Source organism: Thermobia domestica, chromosome 4 (genome assembly GCF_964235325.1).
Source record: "Thermobia domestica chromosome 4, izTheDome1.hap1.1, whole genome shotgun sequence".
NCBI lineage: Eukaryota > Metazoa > Arthropoda > Insecta > Zygentoma > Lepismatidae > Thermobia > Thermobia domestica.
The window spans coordinates 282,873,775-282,900,490 of record NC_137457.1 but is presented as its reverse complement, the minus strand read 5'-3'; the positions used below and the strand labels follow the sequence as shown (position 1 = coordinate 282,900,490).

Genomic DNA, 26,716 nt, shown 5'->3' with positions numbered 1-26,716 from the left:
ATCTCTGAAGTTAGCTGCATTCAAATTAATTTATTCTGATACTGCTAATACAAAATTTACCTCTATATGTTGACTATCTAAACTTGAACGTTTACCTGTGGACGCGGTCTTTGATTTTCTCGAATTCCTACTCAGAACATGCTTTACTGTTGTTATTGTTACTATTATGTTTCGCTAAGTCTTTGGTTTGGAAGGGTTGATCATTGGAAGCAACTTACTCGAACTCGTGTAGGTTTTGTCGTTTATTTTGTACAATTCTTAAGGCACATTGGCAGTTGCTACTAGTCCAATCCGTATGTACGTTGAAGTTCAGGATCCCTTCCCAACAGGGCCGTGCCGGGGGGGGGGGGACGAGCGAGGCGACGGCCCCGGGCGCCGAAGTAAGGGGGCGAAAAATTCGGGAAGAAAAAGGAAAAATTGCTTGCAATATATATATATGGGGGCGCCGCCGTATACTCTCGCCCCGAGCGCTGATTTTCTACGGCACGGCCCTGTTTCCCAATACCGACATTATATAAGACGTGGACCTTCAATGTATGCCGAATTACCTTAGTGCGTTCGATGCTTTCTTAACGGAAATCAAACCTAGGACGTAGTGCAGCAAAGGCGCAGGCGCGAGAGCTCTAGTCTGGTTGTGTTGAGGCTAGAAATGTCCTTTCTTCCGGTATTCCAAACGTTTTCATTCTAGGGAGTATTTGCAGACACGTAATAGAAGAAATAAAGGATTTCAGAACGCATTCATGATTTGTAGTTATAATTATCACGCTGAATTTACTGAATTATAATGATAGATGATATTTATTAGGCCTATATGCAATAATTTTGTTTCATAATGGTTTTCACTGCATGGATTATGTGTGAAATAAACTATGGTTTGTAGGTTGAATTTTACATTATTTCCGGCTAGTAATTAATCCATTAAAAATAACGATTAAATTAATTAGATTTTTTTTTATTTTGAACCGTTAATCCATAGAAATAATCGTAACGATTTAGAATAAAAATACAGTAAACCCTCGTTAACACGAATTCCAAGGGACTGAAAAATCAGGAGTTCGTGTTAAAAAAATTCGTGTTAACCGGGGACCAAAATTTTATTATTCGAATACATTTTCTCCATACATACGCACTACAGTATACAGACTATACATACCACTACAGTATATTACGTATGTCATAGAAAACACTAGAGATTGTATCGAGACGAGACTGAGTAGTCTCGGTTCCAAATTCAAGACGAGACCAAGACTATTGTCCGTCTTGATACCATCCATAGAATTGTATCGAGACGAGACTGAGAGTTTCGGTCTCGTCTCGATTTCGAAAAGCACAGCTCGGTCTCAAATTCGAGTTAAGATCGAGATCGAGACTAGTTTCGGTCTCGATACCGTCCTCTGAAAAGTGAAAACACTACAGTAAGCTTACTATCCTGTCTTCGAAGATTTAAAAAAAAAAAAAAATCCCCGCAGAAAATCCAGGTCAAGTTATAAAATTGATAACTCCGCTAGCAGGTTGGGTACCGCTAGTAACGGGAGGGTATTTATGACTGCTGTCACCAGTTTGGAGTTACAGGGGAGAGATGTTTTGTCTCGAGCTGTCGCTAGCAGCTCGTCTGCCAAGCACCTGCATGTTCAACGCTTGACGGAGGACAGAATCAACACCTCATAAGAGAGGAAAGATACCTATTTCTGGTTTTTCTCTTATTTACAAGGCAATTTTCGTCTGTATAAATACCGTATGACAAAAACTGATCTGGAGTAAAATCTGAAATAAGAAAAATGATCTGAAAAAATAAAAACAACAACAACAAGGGATTGAAAGTTCGTGTTAAATGAAAACCTTTATTGACTCAAGGGACTAAAAATTAGTTCGTAATTCGTGCTAACCGAAATTCGTGTTAACCGATAAAACTTCCTATAAGATAACGTACAGCGATGCCGGGACCGAAATTTTGTTCGTCCTAACCGAGTGTTCGGCTTAAGCGAGTTCGTGTTAACGAGGTTATACTGTATATAGTATTTGAAAAAAAAAAAAAAAAAAAACTCAAATGGATATTCTGCAAGGGTATGACACCGACATAATATACACTAATTATTGTTACCATATTTTAATACTAATTATAAACAGTAAATTTTCATAATGAAATATTTTTCACATTCTGAATACTGTATTATCTGCTGAATTTGTATTAATTTTCACAACTTAAGACAGTTTTCGTTAAATGGAAAGGATAATTATTATTTTTAAAATTATAATCAGTTAATTTTCGTTTAAACCGTTACTTTCTTCTAATATTATTTTTTTTATCCTAATCACTTAAAATTTTCATTATTTTTTCCAACTATGATCACCTGTTATAGTATCAAAATACACTAATTTTCTATTGATTGGCCACTTTAAAAGTAATAAATAACCGACACGCGTTTCACTGTAAATGAACAAAGTGTCAGGGGACAGCAGCAAGGTTATGTGTCAAAGACTACTTTTCTGGTTCTGTTGCTGATGAATGTGTGGACTAATTCAAAAGAGTTTTTCCGTAAGTGGAAAAAATATTAGTTCATTTGTGTAGCTTCAAGAAGCTTTATTGTGTTTAAGTGACGAGTAAAACTTATAGTAGTATGAAGATTCTAAAGTGTTTACTTACTATGAGAGTTAGTGACTAATCCGCGTGATGTACACGTTTGTGTTACGTATTTTCTGTGCAGACTTTTATATATACACCCTCCATTCCAAAAGAAACCGAACTTTTGAAAACAAATAGTACCACTAGTGCCATCTGTTGTAATATTTTACCGGTAGATGGCGTAGTCCCTCATTGACAACTGGTATAAATGTCATGACATTTGGATGCACGGCAACAAAGTTATTGCGTTTCAACTGTCAGTGTGTTGTGTACATCGGTCGGAAAATGAGTTTCAAACAACGAGCTGCAATTGAGTTTTGTGTTAAACTGGGTAAAACTTTTAGTGAAACGCACCAAATGCTACAAAATGCATATGGTAATGAGTGTCTATCCCGTACGCAAGTTTACGAGTGGTTCAGGCGATTCAAATCGGGTAGAGAGACGCTGGATGATGACGTCCCAGAACCGGATTATCGGAAGAAAACATCGAAAAAGTGCGTGAATTCATCAAACATAACAAAAAATCGTCGGTGAAAGTTATTGAAATGGAATTAGGCATTCCTCAAACAACCGCATACCGCATTTTGACCAAAGTTTTGGGCCTTAAGAAGGTTAATTCGCGGTTTGTAACACACAAACTCACCGAAGACCAAAAAGTTGATCGAATTGCGCATTGCAAAGACATCGTTAAAAGTGCTCGGCAGGATCGAAACTTCTTGAAATCGATTGTAACTGGTGACGAGACGTGGTGTTTTGAATATGAGCCCGAAACAAAGCGGCAAAGTGCTGAATGGAGAGCGCCGGATGAAGGAACACCCAAAAAAAGTCGCTTGGTGAAGTCAAAAGTTAAGGTGATGCTGATTTGTTTTTACGATTCAAAAGGAATTATCCACAAAGAATTTGTTCAGCCCGGCCAGACAGTCACTGGAGAGTTTTACTTGGGCGTCATGAAGCGTTTGCTGGCAAGAATTCGTCGTATTCGGCCCGAATATCGCGAAATCGGCAGTTGGACTCTTTTGGACGATAATGCACCATCATATCGTTCGCGACTTGTAACTGAATTTTTGGTCAAAAATCACATTATTCGGTTGCATCATCCGCCCTATTCACCAGATCTCGCTCCGTGTGTGATTTCTATCTGTTCCCGAAACTGCATTTGGCGATGAAAGGAAAGTGGCACGCATCGATTGATGCCATTGAGAAGGCGACGACCGCCGTCGTAAAGACCATTCCAATAAAGGACATGGAGAAGTCGTTTGACAACTTGTTGGAGCGTGCAAATATGTGTATCGATGCAGAAGGGGAATACATTGATTAATAAAAATGATTTGTTCCAAAATGTACATTGCTTTTTTGTTTTTTTTTAAAACGTTCGATTTCTTTTGGAATGGAGGGTGTATATTCCATATGTAGAAAACACTTTAATAATTGTACTCTTATCTATGTGGTTACGTGCATAGGTTACCAAATTTTGTTGTCCATATTTTTATATTTATATATGTATTTTAAACAACATTAAAAATTGTTCGATGCAGAGAAGTACGAGGGTGATTCAAAAAGTAATGCCTCCAAGGTGATACCTTTATTTGTGTTTAACATAGCACCGATACAGGTCACTGGAAAGCTTGCAATGTCAGCTACAAAAGGTGGCATCGTTTTTCAACATAGTTCCCATTACGGGCAACACACTTCGCCAACGCGAAACAAAGTTTTTCATGCCGTCGGCGAAGAAATGTGGTGGCTGCTGGCGACACCATAGCCGAAACTGCTGCTTCCACTTCCGCGTCACAACTTTTAGCGTTGGCCCTTAAGGTGATCCCTAAGTTTGGGAAAGAGCCAAAAGTCGCAGGTCGCAAGATACAGACTATAGCCAAGATGAGACAGAATGTCAACAACACTTTGCCGGCAGATGGGACAACTTCGAATTTTTTGACTGAGAAGAAAACGTGTGGCGGTACTCCATCGACTGACGCTTCGTTTCCGGGTCATAATGGTGTATCCACGACTCGCCAGGGATGAATGTTCCTGGGCGCAAACCTTCCGCAGTCAGAAATTCAATGACAGTCTGCTGTTTCAACCGGACGCCACCACTGGATGCCATGGTTTGTTCCATAGCTCTGGAATGAGAAGAATAGGAAGGTGAAACGAGTGACATTCTACAGCTTAAACATCAGTGCACTAATGATAAACAGTTCAGAATATTTGTAGTATTATTGGCCAAGTAGTGGGCTTGGGGCATTACTTTCAGACTGTCATATATATATATATATATATATTTGTCTGAAGAGTTGAATAACTAGTATATTGATAACGCATTCATCAATATAGAAATCATTCATCTCTGCTTAGGCAGTAGAAACAGGTGTGTTCCACTGCTTAACTTTAAATGATGTGAGGTTGCGCGGTGGCTCAGTGGTAGAGCGTTCACCTTCTGTGCTTGGGGTCCCTGGTTCGATCCCAGCTCGCGCCGTGTGGACTTTGTGGTCGACAAACCGTGCTTGTGGGCTTTCTCGGGTTTCTTCCGTTTCATCCCACTTTATTCATTCCACCATTTCACTGATCATCACAGTCTCCTTTAGCCTAACCGGCGTAATCGTGGGACGTAAAACTTACTCATTTTTCATTTTTTTTAAATGATGTCATTCCACATCTCAAGTATTTGTATATAAATAAACACAAGGTATATTGGGGTTAATATGATGTACTGTGAATGAACTATATCGAACTGACATATATTGCTGCATGAAGCTTAATTATACAACAAGCCATATTTTCGTACATATTGATCTATAATATTCTTTAAACGAGGCGTTCTTTATTGCTTATCTTTTCAGGCTTCCTTTGTTTAGAAGTACTTAGTGAACTGAACTACCGTTTTGGTTCTGGCTCTTCCAATTGATTTAATGGCTAGCACGTGCACCTTTGGTGCAAGTGTTCCCGGCTTTGATTCTTGTTGATAGAAAACAAAATCTAATTTCATAATCTTTCACTTTCATTGATCATCCGTCGGCCTGAGCCTAAAGGCCAAATGTGTGGGACATTAAACTAAAATTCCATTTCATTTAATCATTAGTATTTTTGCAACTTTTGAGATACTAAACAAACTGATAGAATGCGTATTTAAAAACGGAATGCTAATCTTGATCTTATTTAAGCACTTGTTTTATAATTTAAGCGTATATATTTCGAGGAATCTTATCGGTACGTGACTGTACGGAGTTTTTACATCGATTCGTGGACTCACTCGACAAACTACAATTGGTCTCTCGTTCCATTACTAACAGAGAAAAAAAATCTTAAAAGACCACAGGGAATGAAGAAATCAGTTTTAAATTGTGCGGTAATTGTTTTGCAACTTGTTTTGACGTGAAAAATTCAATGTTTTTTTTTTGAGAATTCGTTTTATGTAATTTCATCGAATGACGAACATTGAAGATTAAAGATTAAAACAGGGAATAATTTCCTATATTGTTTATTTCAATAATTCGAGCGCATGTAAACATTAGTAAATTGATTGTTCATCCAAGGATTCCTTTACCAAGATGTAAACTGAAGGCCATGCGTTGTGTGCTGTTGAAGTTCATCACCACTTCTAGTGGTTTATTGGAATAATAAATTCACAGTTCTGCTTTTTTGCTGTAAGCGGTATAGTATAAAGTGTGAAAGCAGTTTTTTCTAAGCAGTAATAACTTATCCATTAATGAGTCCAAGAATCGGTGTGAAAATTCCTTAAAGTCACGCACCGATGATGATGATGTCGAAATGTGTATGATTAAGTTTAGGAAACGAATGTTTAAGTGTGGGGTTCATGGTTAGTGTTTCAAGTTTTGGTTATTTACTCGCGGATGGTAAATGGAATACGTATTCAATATTAAAAAGATATACTTCATCCCTGTATTAAATTTTTTTAAAAAACAGTTTCAACGCGTCTCTAGACTCTTCTTCGATGCGTATTATTCTGTTGCCCTGCTCAACATATGACATAACGGGGAGATTGTTTTTACTCGGAATTCAATCTCGATTGTTAAATAGGTTGATTGTTAAAGACTTCGATTTACCAAAACAAATTTATATATTTATGCTGTTCGTTGTGTTTGTCTATTTGTAAAATTAATTAAATAATATAAAAATAAATAAATAAAATAAACCATATAATGAATCGTCATTGATCGCGATGTAGAGATCAAAAGTTACGAATTGCGTTTGTTGTTGAAAGTGATACTCAAAATGAAAGGGGTAGAAATAAATCATTTTCGATTTTTACGGTGATAGATAACGAAAGTTTTTTTTTTTTGTGCTTAGATGCCCATCCTGAACTCGCTACTAAAGCCAGAAGTGATAGAAATCCACGGCAGCTTCCGGTTTCAGTACTGTTCTGTATGGAGCAAAAATGAGGAGATAGCGACAAGTGTTTTTTTACGAATTGTTAGCGTTTCAAGATTTAGGTACCACCTTTCTTAACCTTTTATTCAAATCGAAAATGGCAAAAATCAACCATTTCCGGTTTTAACGTTGACTACTGTTGAGTAAAGACGGTAATTGATACCGACAAGCTATTTTCTGTAATCCATTAAGCGTCCCAAGAATATATTCCATTTCTATTCTAATGTGTGTACTAAAACCAGAAGTGGCAGAATTAACTTCGGGTTTCTTATAGAATGAGGAAATATTACGCCATACAAATCAAGCTCCTTCGTATGGTGTATGTTTTACTGATCAGAGGCGGTCCGTGACTAAATACAGATGAGTCACAGAAAACAGTTGTAGTACTCAGTGATGATTTGCACTTCCCCTCGCCGCAGAATCTTCTTTCCGATTTACGACTTACTCCAATGAGCATAATACAAAACAATCATTTGAGTGGGACCTGAAAGCTGGGGTTTTCCGCACTGCCTTCTTTATCTGTTTTATGTGACATTCTTCTTAATTCCAATGTTCTGCACTTTTCATGCTTACTTAACTGTTCCAACCAATAAGGTTATTGATGTGCTCTTTGTTCTTCCAAATTCCGAATCAAGTTCTTTAAATCAAAGTAGCCTTCGGAACGTCATACATTTTTCTTCACATTTAAATGCAAGCACGGCAGTGGCGTACACAGAAGTTCAAGGGGGGGCGGAGGGTTCCGGCTTTCAAGTTGATATGATTTCAGATGTTTGTATACGTATCTTAATATGGTAAATGTTTATTTTTGTATAATAGCTTGCCCAAAGGGAGGGGTGGGGTTCAAATCCCGAAACATTCCCTTTCGTACGCCACCAAACTACAATACTACCACATAGCCACATGTGAATGCCATACCAAGATTTGTTAAAAGGTCTAGACTCCTTATTGTTCACCTCAACGTTAAATCTGGATTCGCCTGGAAAACAGTATGGTTTACGAAAGGGTCATATCACCCGAACCAATGTCCTCCATAATGCACACACGAATTCAACACAAGGTGCAGTGTTACCTAATATACACCCACACTCAAAAAACTCACTATACATGGGAATGTCATATAATTGCATTCAAATCGACTGAAATCAAAATAAAACACGCATCCCTTAGATTTTTCCGTTCTTGCTACAGAATTGTATTTCACAGTATTGCTATACTTTTTATTTACTTTTTCTATGTTTTTAGCATGTTTACTAGCAATGAAATATAGAGCATTATATAGTTTGAGATCATATATTAAAAATCCCTTGCAAAGAAAAGACTATAAAACGTAAACATTTAAACTTTGTTAATACGAAGAAAAGAACATATGTAATTGATTACTTTTATATGATCTGTACTTACGTTTAAATTTAATAGAGTTGCTACACTGCGTGCCTCTCTAGGCAACAGTAGACAAAAAATGACAAATTTCACTTTCTGCAAGCATAGTCAAAGCGTGATTCAGGCACGTTTTCAACTGACCTGTGTTGAAGCACGAAATATTATAGTAATTCTCAACCAACATCTCTCCGCTTTCAGGCTATAGAAGGGGTATTTGTGTTGCCACTGTGCTTGTTACTGATAAAGCAAAATCTCTGTCGGGCCTCGTTATAGAATTAGATATTTATAAACTGAAATAATCTGCCAAAGAACATACATTTTTGCTTTTACCTCAACTACTTATATAATATTCTGTAATAGCGTACACATATTTTCTACACTTGAGCAGACGAATTCTGAGCGGCATGTTTGTGTTACATGACAATGATTCCGCAGTTTTGTATTTAAAATACACACAGGAGTATGTACTTCATCTGAAATTTATAGCAAAAAGCTGATTCTTTTGCTCAAAAGTATAGGTGAGGTCAGGCTTCATCGGACGAATCCCTAATATTACAAATATAGATGTAAATATCGTAGCACTAACATTCATTTGTTTCTTCTAGAAAATTAGCCACTTGCCAAAAGTCATCATGAACTTAGTAATCTCTTTAACCATATGTGAGAGTGGGCTGTCTATAATTTATACATGTAATAATTACCAGTATAATTAAAGCATATTCGCAGTGCACAAACATTTGGTAAACATTTTTCTACCTAGCAATGATTTTTGAAAAGAATCATTTTAATATTTTTTGTCGTAAATAACTGGAAGTGTGTGGAATGAAATGGTAAAGATTTACTGTTATTCAAGTTATGTTTTTTTTTTTTTTTTTTTTTTTTTTTTTTTTTTTTTTTTTAAGACTGAAAAATTCTTCCACAATTTCATAAATTTAGCAGCATGACAAAATCATATACCGAGTCTCAGAGATGTCTTGAAACAATGTGTTTACAACAAGTAGCAGTGTTCGTGTGCACTACGTGAAGTAGTTGATTTCTATGGCGTGCTATTTTCTCAGTTAATTTTGAAACCGAAAATGGTTTTAGAACCGGATTAGAGTGGAAATGGAGTATTTCTTGGGAAGCTTAATTGGTTGCAGAAACCACTTCTTGATATTACTATATTTTCTAGCAATCAACGTTTAAATCGGAAATAGTTGATTTCTGCCACTTCCGGTTTGAATAGCTTGGGGCACGAGTTACCGTACTTTATGGTTAAAAGAAAGATGATTTAACACACTTGCGTATCAGGCATAGTGACCTTACCCATGGTTATCTGTTACGTGACCAGAATCCGCCTTCCTGCGCCCTTTGCGGTGAATTGTTCACCATTCCTCCTCAGCGAGCCCACCTTAAACTGTCTGCCGATCTGCCTACTTTGCTTGGTGATGATGCTCGATGGTTCTAAAAGTTCTCTCATTACTGCAACATACCCAGGTTTTGACTGTTGTGTGAGGGCTTTTTCCCATTTTAATTTCTGATATCCACTGCTTATTTGTGTTGGTTTTATTCTTGACGTAGCATTTCCTTTATTTCTATCCTGCACAGTTACGTCAACTACTAATTAAGGGAGGGTCCATGTGTGTTTACCGCTTGCCGAGCTACTCCAGCGGAGAAGATTAACGTGTCTTCATTGTTCAACCAATCTTTGTGTGCTCGACAATGGAATGACACTTACTGTGCTCTGAATTTATTATTTTCCTGGGATATTATGCTTTTATTTTATTTTTTTTTCTTTCATGTTTTTAATGTGTCACGTAAGATTGCAAAAGACCTCGCTGTCGACACACACTTTCAATCAAGCATTCAATGTCGATTTAAATAGAGAGTTAAGAGAGAGGTGATACCTATTCTTAGAAGGCTAAATCGATCCCAAGAAAACTCTTGTCGTTACTTGTTATCGCTTTGGCTCTATGTAGATCAATATTAAAACTGAAAGTTATAGTAGATATGTATCACTTACGTTTTAGTAGCCAAACATACAGGGTGTTTCAAAACAACACTGGCAACGTTTGGGAGGTGGTTCATGACACCAAGATAAGACAAAAAGTATAGACGAACCTGGGTGCACAAATGCTTCCTTTCGGAGTTATAGGCTGCCGAAAACATGAAAAAAGTGAACTTTAAAGGTCAATAGCTCCAAAATTATGAGACTTACCGTAGTCGGGTCAAGACTTCACTTAGGAACTAGTGTGTTCCCTATCCGAAAGTCCATGTTTCAGAATCCTAAGGTATTTCCGCAACAAATTTTATAGAGAGAGTTTGGTTGCGGGTATATAATTTGAAGTATTCACCAACCGCCTATAAATATTGTTGTGGAAGTACTACAGGATTCTGAAACATGGATATTTGGATAGGGCTTATACTAGTTCCTGAGTGAAGTTTTGACCCGACTGCGGTAGGTCCCATTGTTTCAGAACTGTGGACCTTTTAAAATTCATTTTTCATTTTCCCAGCAGCCTATAACTCCGAAAGGAAGCATTTGTGCGCCCAGGTTTGTCTATAATTTTTGTCTTATCTTAATGTCAGGAATAATGGTCTTTCAGTGCCATTAAAAAAAAAAACAAAAAAACAAAAAAAAAAAAAAAAAAAACCTTGGTTGAGTTTAGCTTTTTTTGAGTTTAACGTGGAATCCGAACCACATGAGCTCGTGCTGGGAATCGAACCCGGGTCTCCCACGCCACAGGCGCGTACTCTAACCGCTTAGCCACAAAGGAGCTCCAACTTTATGTTGGGTTAGCAATGCTGTTAACCTTGTGATATCACTCAGTATAATTAATAATGTCATCCTGCCTATATTTGCGTGGTACAAAATTTACGTGTTTTTAATTTCTTAATTTAAAAGTTACAAGGGTATGTCAAGATAAATGGTCCACCCTATATAAAAGAGTTTTGGCTGGGAAGCCAATCACTAAAATTTTACAGGGATATTATCTATTTGTTGTAATAAAAAGTTTTGGGTTAGTTCTTTGAGTGAAGGTGGCAGCTCAGTTCAGAAATTTGAATATGCACCTTTAAATATGAATATGCACTTGAGAACGTAAATAGCAGGGCTATGTCCTGACTAGCCTTCGGCTAGCTGGGGGCTCTACCCCGAAACCCCCGTATTTGCTCGGCCTACGGCCTCGCTTTTCTTATATATCAGCATTTGCATCAACAGTGAATTTCGTGCATTTACTCTTATTGCTTCCTGAATTTGGCGAGCTGGGGTCTTCGCCTCTCGTACCTCTTAAACTCACAATTTTACCGGATTTCAAGTTTCTTTTCCTATCTATCTAAAACATACGATTTTGTGTTCCAAGAAAACGCCTTTTAATTAACATGGGAATTGCTTCATCCCTCCTTTAGACCCCTTAAAGCTAAAAATATTCACTTTTGGCAATTTTCCTGTGGGTTAGTCCTGGAAGGCTACAATCATGCCGCATTTTATTATTCTAATCCTACCGAAAGTGCCTAAACATTTTGGGGTGTAGAAGATGCCCCATATAAATAACATGGGAAAGATTTTTTTCAGTTTCCCATAAAACCACTCTAAACTTGGTACAACCATACTGAATTTCAAGTTCTTATTTTAATTCCAAGACCCTAAAATATGAGATTATAGGTAATAATAATAATAATATATAAAAAAAAAAGCCATTTCAATAACATGGGGAATTTCTTTATCCTTCCTTTAGACCTCCTAAAAATTAAAAATATTAACTTTTGGCAATTTTTCTGTAGGTTAGTTCCGAAAAGCTACAATCATACCAAATTTAATCATTGTAGCCCTACAGGAAAAGCCCAATAATTTTGGGGTATAGATGTTCCATATAAATAACAAGGGAAAGATTTTCCAACTGCCCATAAAACCACTCTAAACTTGGAAATTTTTATTATTGGTGTTTTACTTAGGTAATAATGACGAAAACATATAAGCCTACCGAGTTTCAAGTTGGTTATTCCAATTCCAAGTACCTAAAATATGAGATTATATGTCCATAAAAACTCCAATTTAAATAACATGCGGAATTTTTTCATCCTTCCTTTAGAACCTGTAAAAGTTAAATATCTTCATTCTTGGGAATTTTTCTGCTGGTTAGTCCCGAAAAGCTATAATTATGCCAATTTCAACTTTCCACGTAAACTAGAAGTATCAGTTATTTTATTTCAGTGAGTCAGTTCATGTAGTTTTATATACATTTTTTTACTTATATAATCTTTTACCACACAATGTTCTTTATTATTTCAGGCGGGCTGGAAAGAGAACTTGGCAACATTTATGAATGAATTGAAGAATCTTCAGGCCCAAGGAATGACAACCATGGGAACGGCACTGAAGCAGACTTTTGATGTTCTTAATATTAATCGAATGCAAACGGGAATCGATACATACGGACAAGGCCGGTGTCCATTTTATTTAGAGCCATCTGTAATAGTCGTAATCACGGACGGGGGAAAACTTTCCAATAATGTCGGAGTACAAGAAGACGTAAGTATTATTATTATTATTATTATGTTGGTGAGACCAAACTTATATCTTCATATGTTTAATTTCATTTAGATAATGAAATAGTAAACAGTTCTTGTAAAATACCGGTAATTACTTTATGGAGGGCATATATATAGAACTGGCAGAATCTTAAAAACCTTAGTGGGTGGTAATCGGAACTGTCCGAACAGTCATATCGTCTTACTAGTGACATTGTAACTTAACTTATGTTCAACGACGTTGCCATAGCTTTGGCCCCCATTACACTTTGATTAATGACTTTACACATGTGTGTTCTTTCTTTCTTTCTATGTAGAGAAGGGGGAAATAAACACTGATCAACTTGCCTGCTTATATAGATCATTCCTTCTCAGTGGAAAAAGAAATTCTGTTGAAAGCAGGTTGGAAGTGTCAAATAACAAAGCAACATCAAGCACTCGGAGTTTCTAGACTACTTTTTTCTTCGCCAAAACATTTGAGACATTCCATTCCTTATTCATGTGACGGAGAAGATAAGCTTATGCTCAGCCCCTATTTTCGCCGAGAGCTGCCGTCCAGTCCGAATTTTGTTCCTCTCCAAAGAAAGAAGGAAGATTTTTCCACTCAAGATGTCAAATAACAAAACAACACAAACCATTTGGAATTTCCACGCTACTTTTTTTCTTTTTCGCCAAAACCTTTCTCAAGTGACGGAGAATACTACGCACTCCTCTGGTCGAGAAGTGTCAGCTAGCTAGGATTTCTTGGCAGCACCGGATTTCGGAGAAAATATCTGTTTCACTACCATGTACTAGGAGGAGAAGGCTAACAGGTTAATTTTCCATCCCCTCCCCCAGAGTTTTTAAGATGTTTCAAAAAGTCTAAGTCAGATACAAATCGTTCTTGGTAAGCTTCGAAAGTGAACATTTAACACTATTTTGGAAAGTGTCACAGAAAAAAGATGATAAATTTTTAATATGAGGTTCAACCATTTTTCATAAATGAGGATCAAACAAATAGTATGTGCAAATTCTAAATCAGATTCATATTTTTCAGTATATCTTATCCTGCTCAGTAGATTAACCTATCACAGCATCTTGTTTTCTGTAAATTCGAAATGGCTGCAGAGACCAAAGTAGGGAAATATGCTCCAGAGCAATATCTGTCAGTGTGATATGCTTGGCTATTGTGTTTGTGATGTCGGTTAATCAAGTGTTGACATGTCCCTGCACCTAGTAGATTAGCTGTAACTGTATCTTGCTTACTTACATATTGAATTTTAAAAGGTTTAATTTTGATTGTCTGCAAATTCCTTAGGTGCCCTTTGATTTGCATTGTCACATGTTTGTTTCCAACATCAGTATATCAGTGAACGTTTGCCGAATATCGTTGTAGGAAGTATAAATGAATTAAATATTGTTACGTGGAAATTTCCAACATGCTGGCCATTATTTGTGGAAGAATCTTTATTGATGTACAGAATTGTATATGGAAAGTTTTGTGTATTAATGACATTTTATGTATTTGAAAGGATTTTTTGATAGCCAATAAGAAGAACGCTTCGGTCTATTGAAACTTGTACGTCAGTAAATTAGATGATGCACTCTAGATTAGTAAATCAGAGGATGTCGGTGTTTATCCTTTATAGTATATATTTATTTTAGAGCATTGTTTCTCCAACTTTTTTCAAGTGAGAATCACTTTTTATTTGTTAGAATGTTCTACATATCACCCTACTTTTCTTTCCTTCGAAAGTAAATTTAAATACGTTTTTTTTATATGTTTTGACTTGTAATCACTGTCTCAGAGTACTTACATTAAAAAAAAGAATAGTATTAATCAAAATTCCCCTAATTGTATAGTCAAGCACGAAAGAATAGTAGCACTGAGTACAGTTGTATGTTTCCTGATATGCATAACAGTTGTATGTGTTTTCTGATATTCATTGAATTAAATTTGTGGATTGTAAGGTCACTTAATGTATAAAACTTAGGGTTTTCTTTTAATATTTATATGTACACTACAGTACAAACACATAAGCATTAGGGTACTATTAGAAGAACAAGAATAGTGCTAATATTTAAAATAGAACAGATTTCTCAAAGTGGTACTATTTTTTGTGACGAACTGTATATCGGTATTAATATAAGAAAAGACATATTACTTTTTCAAAAAAATAATTAAAAAGTATCAAGAATTTTTATAATGTCTATAATCCATTAAAATCCTTGTAATCTTATTTTACCCTATTAAATTCTGTAATTTATTATTTGTATAACCTATACTTCTTTGACTCTCTCTGTATCTGTTGGCTAGCGCATGTGCTTCTGTATGTGGTACCAAGCTCGATTTCCGGTGGAGAAATTATTTTAAAAATTGAACGCATTGCGGTGGTTCAGATTCAGTATAGGACCACGTCTCAAACAGTCTCGGTGGTGGAAAGAGACGCTAAACTAAAACAAACAAAAATATTAGAGATTGTTAACTACAGTGTGATAGACAATTCACTTGAAGTATTATTATTATTATTATTATTATTATTATTATTATTATTATTATTATTATTATTATTATTATTAAAATAATATAATTAATCTTAATGGAATACGAGGCCAGACTACAGTTTGAGAACCGCTGTTTTAGAGTAACATTCGTGTTTGCATGATGGAATCACCGATTAGAGTATGTCATACCATCATTTATATAGTTTTTCAAACGGGTCAATTGCAGAGCAATTGCAAGTTACGTATAGTGGACTGTGGGCATGTATAACCAAAAGTAGGCATTTTTGATTCCGCGTGTCGTATACTACAAATATAAATTACGCATATTTAAGGATTAAGATGCTTTGTGTTATACGTGACACACATGTTGGTATTCTCTTCAATGGGCGTCCTGAGGACAACCAAATTGACTTGACCTCCTGCAAGTTTCGATGTGATATATTGGGAGAAGAATTGCATTGGGAGCTGCTGTGCTGAACTCAACTCATTTCAGATGAATGTGCGCTAACTGGATGGCTCAGGGATTAAAAGATTGAATAGTTGAATAATTGTAGTGTTTTCTTTAATATATTAATATTTACTTTTCAGTTGAATCTTCCTATGAACTCCCCTATCCCAGGATCTGAGTTGACGCGTGAGCCGTTTCGTTGGGACCAAAGACTTTTTAGTTTAGTGTTAAGATTGTCTGGAACACCGGCTTTAGAAAGGGACACGGGTCTTGTTCCGAGTGACTCATCACCTATAGATGCCATGTGTGAAGTTACGGGAGGTAAGAGACTTTCTGTGTTTCATTATTAATATTAACATCTTTCTGTGTTTCATTAAATATTAACATCTTTCTGTGTTTCATTAAATATTAACATCTTAGGATACATGTTAGTAATGAAAACTTAAAATAGTGTTTAATTAAGCATCCAAGTAGTGAACGGCATTTCGACGCAATGTTTTAATGACCAATTGTTATCTTTGTAATGCCTGTTTCTTAACCTTGGATTGGTATACGCGTGAGCGCGGGGCTTACTTGCGGGGAAACTCGTTCTGTTCTCATATATTACTACCTAGTTATATTGTAACCATTTCAGTTCGAGGTCTCTATTTGGGTGAACATTTATTTGTAACCAATCCGTGTAATGTGGTCGCTGTTCGTGGTCCTACCAATAAGTACTCTCCGGAGACTGGAACTTACCTGGATAGGACGATGAAGGACCTCTGCAAGAAGAGTTACAAATTGTTCCCAAATCGCTCGTCGGTCCCAATGATGAGATGAGCATTAGGCGCCGAGAGGTTGGGGTGTCTCGTCTCGAAAACCTCACGGACGATCAGACGGTCATCCAGACCATAACGCACACAAACATCACTCATACAAACAACGAAAACACACTAGATTAAATAACACTATACTTATTTATTAGAACACTATTATATAAAAAAAATAACGAAGAGGAAGTAACACAACACGACACAGAATATGTGTAATAATTTTCATCACTGAAATCGCACTTTGCCTTTTTATGCAATGTAGCCCTTTATATATATATGAGATTATAATTCAGATTTCACTGCAAATGCTTCTCTAACACCATTGACGCACTTGGGGGATTAGCACTGGGGAAAAGTTGTTAGGACAATTCCACGAGGGATCCAGTTGCTGCGCCAAACAATCCTGAAGCGTAAAGATGAATCTTCAGCAAATTAAACAAGAAATTCTCCAAAGTAGAATGCTGATGTTGGAGGACGCGTATATAACTGACATGTACGCACAAGGTCTGCGGACCTGGGACTTTACTAGTTGGGGGCTAGCCGTAAGAAAACGTCCTTCCCGGCTAATAGCTTGTGCCCCTTAACACAAACGTATTTGGTTCCCGACGCAACGTGCGTGGTGGCTGCGTACAATACCGGAGTCAAACTCCCTGAGCACCAAAGCTCAAGGTATGGGCTGCAATGGTCGACTGAAAGTGTTGGCAGTTCATTCCATCCAAAAATCACTCAGTTAAATCACCTGTATGCACATGCAAACGGAATATAGAAAACAATTTATGTTAATTTTAGTTTACTGCACACAATGGACGAGACACTGCGATAACTCGGGCGTGAGAAAGTACAGGTAAGGAAATGCAAAGCAACGCAATTGGTGCCACTATGGTCACTTGAATACCTGTTCTGGGCTAGTCTGCTCTAATCTATTGCAATGTTTCATAAGCGATTAAAGAAAGCACTTAATTCAGTTCCCAATAACTGCAGAATATATACTGTGCATATAATAAGTCAGGGAGAAACACTGAAATGGTTTGTCACTAACTGAAATGTTCTCACCAAAAGCAATGTTTTAAATATATATATGAAAAAACAATGAGAGACTTCTTTGTCCAATTGTGTGGGAAAGAAGCAATTCCCACCGAAGAAAGAACTTATATGCGTCGCAGAATAAAGTATAAATCGAAAAAATAGTCACTGTCTTTACGAAATATACAGTGTGTCCACAAAAAATCCGTCTATAACCTGGTAACGGTTATAATATCATAAATACTGTCACAAAGTTTGGAGTGGCGCTGTATTCATCCGGAGTGGCACAGTGCTGCCATCTGTGTATAAAACGGAAAATGCATGTAGTGTGTGTTTGACTTCATGACATACGTTGATATTGTACTGAGTTCTGATGGAGTGGGGCGATTACGAAATTCGTGTAGCAGTAATTGCACTACACAAGGTCGGGAAGACAGCAGGTGAGTTTTTCAACCTCCTGAAACCCCTACAAATCAGCAAGAGATTCGTGTATCGCGCCATACAGCGATACACCGAGACTGGAACGGCAGCTGACTGCGCAAGGAGTGGCAGACCACGAATGGTACGAACTCTGCAGGTCCAGAGAGCAATCGCAGCAAGAATTCGAAGAAATCCTGTTCGAACACAGTGTGATGGCTGCTGAGATGAACATCAGCAGAAATTCCATGTCTTGTGTGCTCAGGAGTGATCTACATCTATGGGCATATAAGAGGCGGACTGGTCACTTTCTGAACCAAACATTAATGTCGCAGAGGGTCCTTAAATCAGAGACTGTTGCGGCGTTACGCCAACAATCTGCACAGAAAGATTCTGTTCACTGACGAAAAGGTGTTCACAATTGAACAGGCGAACAACGCCCAAAATGACCGTGTGTATGCCACGTCATCTACTGCAGCTGCTGAGGCAGCTCCAAGGATTCAGAGGGCACATCATGCTGCCTCAGTGATGGTTTGGTGGGGAGTGAGCTACTCAGGCACAACCCAGCTGCATTTTTGCGAAAAAAGGTGTTAAAACATCTGCCAAGGTGTACCAGGACACAGCGCTAACACCTGTAGTGAAACCACTGTCTGCTACCATGTTCCCTGGAGAAAGGTGGACCTTCCAGCAGGTAGAGAAATACGATAAAATACGATAGAGAAGAACTAATAGTTCACAAGGTACGAAGTTAGCACCAAATCACACGGTGTACTAAATTAGTATTATATTTTGTGTGTGTGTGTGAGAGAGAGTGAGTGAGTGAATATTGCAAACAGTTCTATTGCGAGCAGCTTGAAGAAACCGATAGGATACTTATTGAGAAGATTTTAGTTTTAGTTCCATACGAACAATGCTAGGAATTGTAGAAAAGCAACGAAGAAATTATTTAGGAAGAGGTAGCGTATTTGCAATTTGAACAATTATTATTTTTTAAAGTAGATCTTATCACTCTTCGTGAATTAACATGAAAAGGGTAATTCAATACTAAATTGATGTAATATGTTCGTAATTCTTTTAGCGTTAACTACTCGATGCATGAGCTGTGTATATACTATATATATGAATGTCTCCTTTTTCGTTCCAGGTCGGTCGTACTGCATCACATCTCATCGCATGTTGATGCAATGTATCGATAGTCTCGTGCAGAAAGTACAGAGTGGCGTTGTCATCAACTTTGAGAAGATTGGGCCCGATCCACCACCCGTAGGAAGTGAAGGTGAGCGTATTGAGATTTTTTATTTTTATTATAATAATCATTAAGCATCTTAATACTTTTTGATTCCTAAGGAGTAGATTGTGGGACTTTAGTAGTTTTGGGAGTTTATAATCTGATCCACATCTCTTAGTTTAAAGTGTATTTTCTGTCTTTTTGGTGTGAGAGTGTTGGATCTCAATAGTATTTACAGTAAACCTTCCATTTAACGGACTAATTTGGGCGATACGGTATTTATCTGTTCAATCTAGGGTTGTGTTTTTACGCTCGAAATTTAGTTGTAGAATGTGAGCATAAAATATTTAATGTAAATGCCATATTAGTACCAAAAACAGGAAAAAGCTGCGTGTTAGGAGAGTGAAAAAGAAGTCTCAAACTCCAGTTGCTTTTTCCTTGAATGTTCTTTTTTAAGAATGAAAGGTCTATGCCTGCCTAAAATGTTCATAATGAGCGAGCACTTCCTGATCTGAAGTATATACAGCTATGATGTCCATATACTCTCTTTGTGCTTCTGATAATTTAGGACCAGACATGAGATGCAAAAAGGCCAGTTTTTTTTTTTTTTTTTTTAAAGGATAGTTTTTCTCCATAAAATGGATATATTTAAAGGAAGAGAACGGAAACTTTAAACTTTTTTTTTTAAATAACTCTTATTCAAGTACCACTTTTGTTTCTTTGTAGTGGATTCTACAATTAAATAAGTATGTTTAGAACATCCAATACCTCAAATAGCATTGTGTTTGTTGCCAGCAAGTACAAGTTATGCAACTCGTAATATCATTGGGTCGTTTTGGTTGCCTAACCATCTTTCCAATACCTGGAAATGGCACATCAATTCATATATGTTGCCTAAATTCAAACTGGTATCATAAAGCAAGGAAAAAGTACCATAAACCAAGAAACAGATACAAAATCGTTTTTATTTTTGTATAAAATTTTGCTCACCTCTCTTTTTCCGTTCGGGAAATACGTATCCGGCTTTTCAAATATTCTATTATAACCTAATGTGAGTTCAGTTTGTAAAATTAAAATCATAAACGAAAAAAAAAAAAAAAAAAAAAAAAAAGTATGTTAGTTTAGCGCGGTAGTAAACGTTCATTATTCACATGTTTCCGTCTCTTTTTCACTGTTATATTGTATGTAATAATTTAAAACTCTATCCACAAAGTTTTCTATTTTAAACTTTTGCTAAAAATTGGATACTTTGTAGATAGTATTTTACCTTCTCTTCCTTGAATTTCAGTGAGCCTAATTAATGTTAGTTGTAATTTGTTCATAAATTTTAAATGCTGATTTTGTTCCACCACATCTACTACATTTTCAAAACACCTATTGGTAACACTATTAGTCTCTTTTAGTAAAACATTTTTGTCAATGAACGGAAATTTAATAGATCTGCAAACAATTCCTTAGGATAGAAAACTCATTGCGTCCACCGATTTGCACTTTTTCTTTTCCTATCGAGTGATTGATTTTCTTAAATTCTTGAAATTTTTCAGGACATATTTTCGTCAGAATGCACAAATTAAATATTTTCTCGTGTTATAATGGGAAAAGTGGAACGTGCTGTTCTTTCCCCATTAAAATTGAAATACTTAAATTTCCCAGGCAAAAAAGCCGCGAAAAAAACTTCACCTCCCCCCCCCCCAAATCCTGTTTTCTTCTAAGCCCGTGCATTTCTAGACCTAAAACGACCTATTCTTCGTCACCGTTATCTTTCTCACCTTATTTTCTGCTGTCTCCTCGTGGCTGAGAATTGTGTAGCTTAGATCACTCTCGTCCATGTTTAACTACAAGTCAATTTAATCACCACTGACATTTTCTCCAGACTTCAACACTGTTTCATGGAGATCTTAAACTTCAAAACTCTAGCCCACAAATTATTTCGAATGTAGCACAAGCTCGAACAAGCGATATAGAACCCACTGTTACCTTACAATTGCTTTAGTCACTTCATCTTTTAAAAATCTGGTCGAAGATTTTGCTTTAGAAGTTCTTCTGCTTACTACATTTGCTAGATTAGTCAAATTCAGTTGTTTATCCGTAGTTCATTGATTCGAGGTCTGTTAAATCGTGGGTTTACTGTATTTTTAAATCTCTAGGAATAATATACGAGCAATTTGTAAATTTATTTCCAACTTAAAACAAAGCCTAACAATTCGGTAATAGGTACTTTACTCGACTAGGACTCAAGAAATTGTTTTATTATTGTAGAAATAAAATCTCGCTTACACCTTATTTCATCAAGATTGTTTTGTCAAGATTGGCGACTGTGCCTAGTGTTCAAGTGGCTAGCGCTCATGTCTTTGGTGCATAGTATTCAGGGTCTCCCGAAGGGAGAACCTAGAAATTTGAACCCTTTAAGGAGTTTGGATTCCACCTTAAACTGTAGACCCGTCTCTCATTTAGCCTTCGTAGTGAAAAGTGAGGCTAAACTTCTGTCAACCGACCAACCTAGCCTGGTGACGTACTTTGATTTCGTTGTTTGTTTACTTGGGTTCAAAGTTTTTTAAGCATCAGTATATTATAAGAAGTCTTGCTTAAACTAAGATCATACAAATAACTACCCGGATTTTCTATTCGAAACTATTTCTCCTCATTGTCGATCAAATCCTGGATCATGCACGCTAGTCACTTGGTCATAAGGAGCTTCCTTTTGGATCTCTTGAGTCTGTAAAGGAGTACCTAGAACGTAGATGTTGCTGCAATTGAACATTGTATACTCTTTAAGTCACAAAAATTATCTCAGCGTCGTATGTATATCTTAAGAACTCTTGAATATAAAACGTTTTTACGCACAGAAGAAGGTATATTTCCATCTTTTAAATTAGGTTTACTGTCATAATGTATTTCATTTTGTAGTAAGTTGTAATATAAAATTCATATTAGGCTCATTCGTTTCTGGTTTCGGAAACACAAACAACTGAACACTCTACATGGAATAAAAGTTATGGACTATGGTCGATAATTTTATCGTCGTTTCGAATGTTTGGAAGTTACTCCAGTTGAAGGGCTTGACAGATATGTGCATAGTTTCCTCAAAGAAAAAGTAATATTCGGTTTCATGTGTGATGTCAGATAATATTGTTTAGAAGATGTAGAATTTTTTGGTGTCATAAAAATAAGAAAAAATATTTTATTATTGATGCAGGCCTCTTGGAGTTGTCAAATAATACATAAATAAATAGATAACAGAAGAGTATTCATTGTTTTCTTCGCTGCCTTCACTACCAGCCATTACCCAGACAAGTAAGAAAAAGAGGTTTGCTGAGGCTTGCATCAATGAGTGTGGTCATATAACAACTATGTATACGAATATATTATAATTTAGGTACACAAGTATGTTGAAGCTTTCAGTGTCGCTTCCATAGAACAGTAATATATTTGATCATGCTGCTGTTGTGGTGGTGCTGTTGTGACACTGGATGAAGTGGATGTTAGTAGGTTTACAGAGTATAAGAATGTAAGAGCAGTAAAAGTCAGTAGACGTAGTGCATTTGTCTTTTTTGTTATATGGATTGTGTATTGTTGTGACTTGAAGAGGAAAATGGGAAGATCAGAAAAAATGCCACAGTAACTTTCCTACTCCACAGTAACTTGCTCTGACACTGTAAAACCTATATATAGGTTAATGTATTGAAATTCTGTGGAGTAGGGAAACTACACTGTAAATATATTAATTCTTTTTAAAATATATTCTTTAATTTATTTAATTCTTTTCTCATATAAATGATTAAGTTTGTAGCCATCTGGATGGTCTCATATTTGACTCAATGTTAAATAATTTTACGTATTCAGCACAAACAAAGTATGTACACGACTGCTCTCCACCCATATTTGATTAGTTTGAATTGTCTTTTTACTTCTCTTGAAAGTCCATTGAATATACAAGAATTTTCATGAAAAAGGAACTCCTGTGTAATTTGTAAAGAATGAAATTAGATCGCAGTTTTTCCGTCTGAACAGATATTTCAGACGCGTAATAAACATATCTTGCGGTCTGAATAAATGTATGAGACGTGTGGCAAGCATCTTGTGGGGTCTGAAGAAATGTATCAGACGCATAATACTTGCATTTTCAAATTTAGTCTTGATATAGCGAAATATGCCGCTACCTGTGTTGCGAGAAATGCAAGCCACAAGTCTCCCCAAACATCATATTATTTCATTCGGTTTTACAGTAAGTTTTAGGTAGCAAAATTCTAACACTGCATTAAGTGGCCCCCGCGTAGCGTAGTCTCTAACGCTCTCGGTGCGAGCGGTCCCGGGTTCGATTCCCGGTGGGAGCACTCAGCCGAAAAAGTGTAGAAAGCTTTTTCAGGCCAGCCATTCTGAAGAGTTTTTCCTGGGTTTTTCTCATTCCTATCAGGCAAATGCCTTGGTAGTACCTAACATACAGGTCCCAGGCCGCTTTCTTCCTTCCCTTTCCTTGGATAGTGTGATTACCGAGGGACATTATCCCTCATGCGTGACGGACTAACAAGGGCCATAAGTGCCGAAAGCCGAGAAATCTAAATCCTAAATCTAACACTGCATTAAGTCAGTGCGAGTAAAATAAAGGGAAGCTTAATGTGATTCTAATTTTCCAGATTCATTATCTGAGTCCTATGCATTCTGAGTCCTATGCATTCCAAGACACTTATACAGGCTCTATACATAGATACACGCACAACAATATTAAGACTGAAAGAATATATGGGTGATGCTAAATTCATGATACCAAAACATCTAAAGGATACAAAACACAACATTGATATAGTACAAGTTGTTGTAATAAGTCATTGTCTTCCATAAGAAGAAAAGTATACAAGTCCTCTTTCGTTCACATGAAGGAATCAAAATCAATCTCAGACATAGAACTCTAGTCTAGGCTGATCCCAGCCCCCGCCAAGTGAACTTTGTGGTGGACAAACACCGTGTGCGTGGGTTTTCTCGGGGTTCTTCCGTTTCTTCCCACTGTCTTCATTCCACCATTTCATTCATTACTCATCATCACCGTCTCCTTTAGCCTAACCGGCATAACCGTAGGACGTAAAACTCAAAGATTTCATTTTTTTCTAGTCTAGGCTGGACATTTCCAACTGGGTGATCCGTGGCTTCACAGTTTCTGTTCGGATTCTCAATAAAGCCCTCACACAAGCAAGGAGAAGGTAGCAAACGTAACATTGATTGAAGACACTGATGACAACCAAATAAATGTAATCTATGATTTTACAGCTGCATTATTCGATTCGTGGACTCGTAACTAATCGAATACTTCCAACCTTGTTTTTTTTCCCCTATTCCATCTACTTCGTTTCCTCCCCTTTTTGCTCAAACTGATTTCTTTTGCCTGTCTCTCATCATACAAGCCCTCTCATACGTCATACAGTGACGAGTTGGAAATGACTGCTCTAGGCAGAACCATTAATATCATCGGTCACCATCAACCCCAACAGAATCAGAATGGCACAGCGGTAAGGATGCGTAACACTGCAAAACCAGTGTTAGAATCCTCAAGATGCGTGTATTTCTAAGTTACAATGTCTGCATAGTTGTTAACTGTACAATTAATTTTCACTAAACCATTTTTTTCTTACCTGTATGTGTGGGCAACGGTGCTACTAAAGCTTGTGTGATTGTTTAATAATTATTAACAATCTAAAAAAAAAAAAAAAAAAAAAAAAAAAAAAAAAAAAAAAAAAAAAAAAATCAATACATTTTGAGTTTGAAATAAGAGCTACATCTTCCCCTGGTATCGTGGTGCAAATAACTGTTCTCGGAATATCTATTACGTGATATATACGTTGTCGAAACGCTTAAAGAACAGACATTTGTCTCTTTAGAGCCAGTATGAAAAGCAAACAGAACAACTGTATTATGCAGAGCACAGGGGACGCTTCCAATCAAAAGCCTAAAAAGTCTAAACTGGAATAAGACTGAAGAGGAATTGCTTGCGTTTCGTACAACGGTAAATTGTCAGGATTTATTCATGATTCTACCCAAACACGGAATGAAGACAATTCACAAACCTTCAGGTAAAATTAGTGATCTAAGTCCGGTGAAAGATGACTTAGGTTTCAGCTTATCGCATTCTTTGTAATTGTAGTAAAGCTTACTATAATTGAAAAACTAGACTCACTATTGAAGTTCGGTCAAAGGAACATATAAATTACACAAATGTTTCCAAGTTGGCAAATCGGGACTTGCAGAGCATAGTACGAAAGAAGAGCATGCCATATCATTTTCTGAAACCACTGTACTTTTTAGATGTTCAGGATTTTGGGATAGAAAAATGAAAGAAGTCATAGTTATGTTGAACGAAGGCATCAGTCTCAACAGAAACATTGACTGTGAACTTAGTCTCACATAGATCCATCAATCAATAATAACCCACTATGTCCATCCCGGATTGTACGCACTAGTATACAATTTCTGTGTCTATAGTCTTTTCATACTGACTCTGAAGATGAGAGCGCGATGTCTGTTCTTAAAACGTTGGACAACAAACACATCACGTGGTTAATATCCCGGGAACAGTTATTTACATTTTGAGTTTATTCAGGAGGAAATTGTTCTTAGTTTCCTAAGGTTGAAGTGATTGAAGTTCGTTCAGTTTACTAAAAGTTTTTACTAGTTCTTGTTCAAAGGACTAAAAGCGTTTATTAGCATTTTTGTCTGTTGCATTATCGTTATTCCTTTGGGACTTTTTAAATAATTAATCTGAGATTTGTTTTTTTTTTTTTTTTTTTTTTTTTTTTATGACATTTTAATACTTCGTGTTCCAGATTTTTTCCCCCTTTAACTTCGGAAAGTACAATTTTTTTTTCTGTTACACTTGATGGTCAATTTCTTCGTTTTTAAAGATGCTTGGCGTGAGAAATAAAGCAAAAAATTATACAACGAAAATTGTAGAAATTAAAAACAATATACAAAACCAGTTTTTTTTTTTTTTTTTTTTTTTTTTTTTTTTTTTTTTTTTTTTTTTACAAGTTGTAGGGTGTGAATGCGATAGCTATACGTTTATTTAGAAGAATGAACGCAGGCTAAGCATGTCCAGGTAAAGTATAGAGCAAAATGAGGTTGTTTTTTAATAGAGAGGAGAGGATTACGTGACAAACTCTCTGTATCTGCACATAAGCACACAAATAAGTACCTTCCAGCTTCAAAGATGTACGAAAGACACGGCCGGTATGGAAGTTTTAGTTCGGAATCTTTTCGTTTCTTCCTTTGAAAATAGTCCAGAAAAGAGGAAAGAAATTAGCTTTTTTAGTGGGAAGAATGTGCAACAGGTATCAGATTCTCTATGTTACAGGCTTCATTGGTAGAAGTCAATTCATAAGTACCAAATTAATATCAACATAAAAAAAAAGTGTAAGTTAGTT

General features: G+C 36.5%; 1 protein-coding gene across 1 annotated transcript in view; it reads left to right on the top strand.

Moving 5' to 3' along the window:
- The window catches only part of IntS6 (integrator complex subunit 6), a 128,811-nt gene that overhangs the window by 5,317 nt on the left and 96,778 nt on the right, over positions 1–26,716 (top strand). Inside the window, exons 3-5 of the mRNA XM_081756020.1 lie at positions 12,657–12,896; positions 15,968–16,148; positions 19,224–19,355. Of these exons, the coding sequence (XP_081612146.1) occupies positions 12,657–12,896; positions 15,968–16,148; positions 19,224–19,355 (553 nt within the window). The remainder of the gene's footprint in view (positions 1–12,656; positions 12,897–15,967; positions 16,149–19,223; positions 19,356–26,716) is intronic.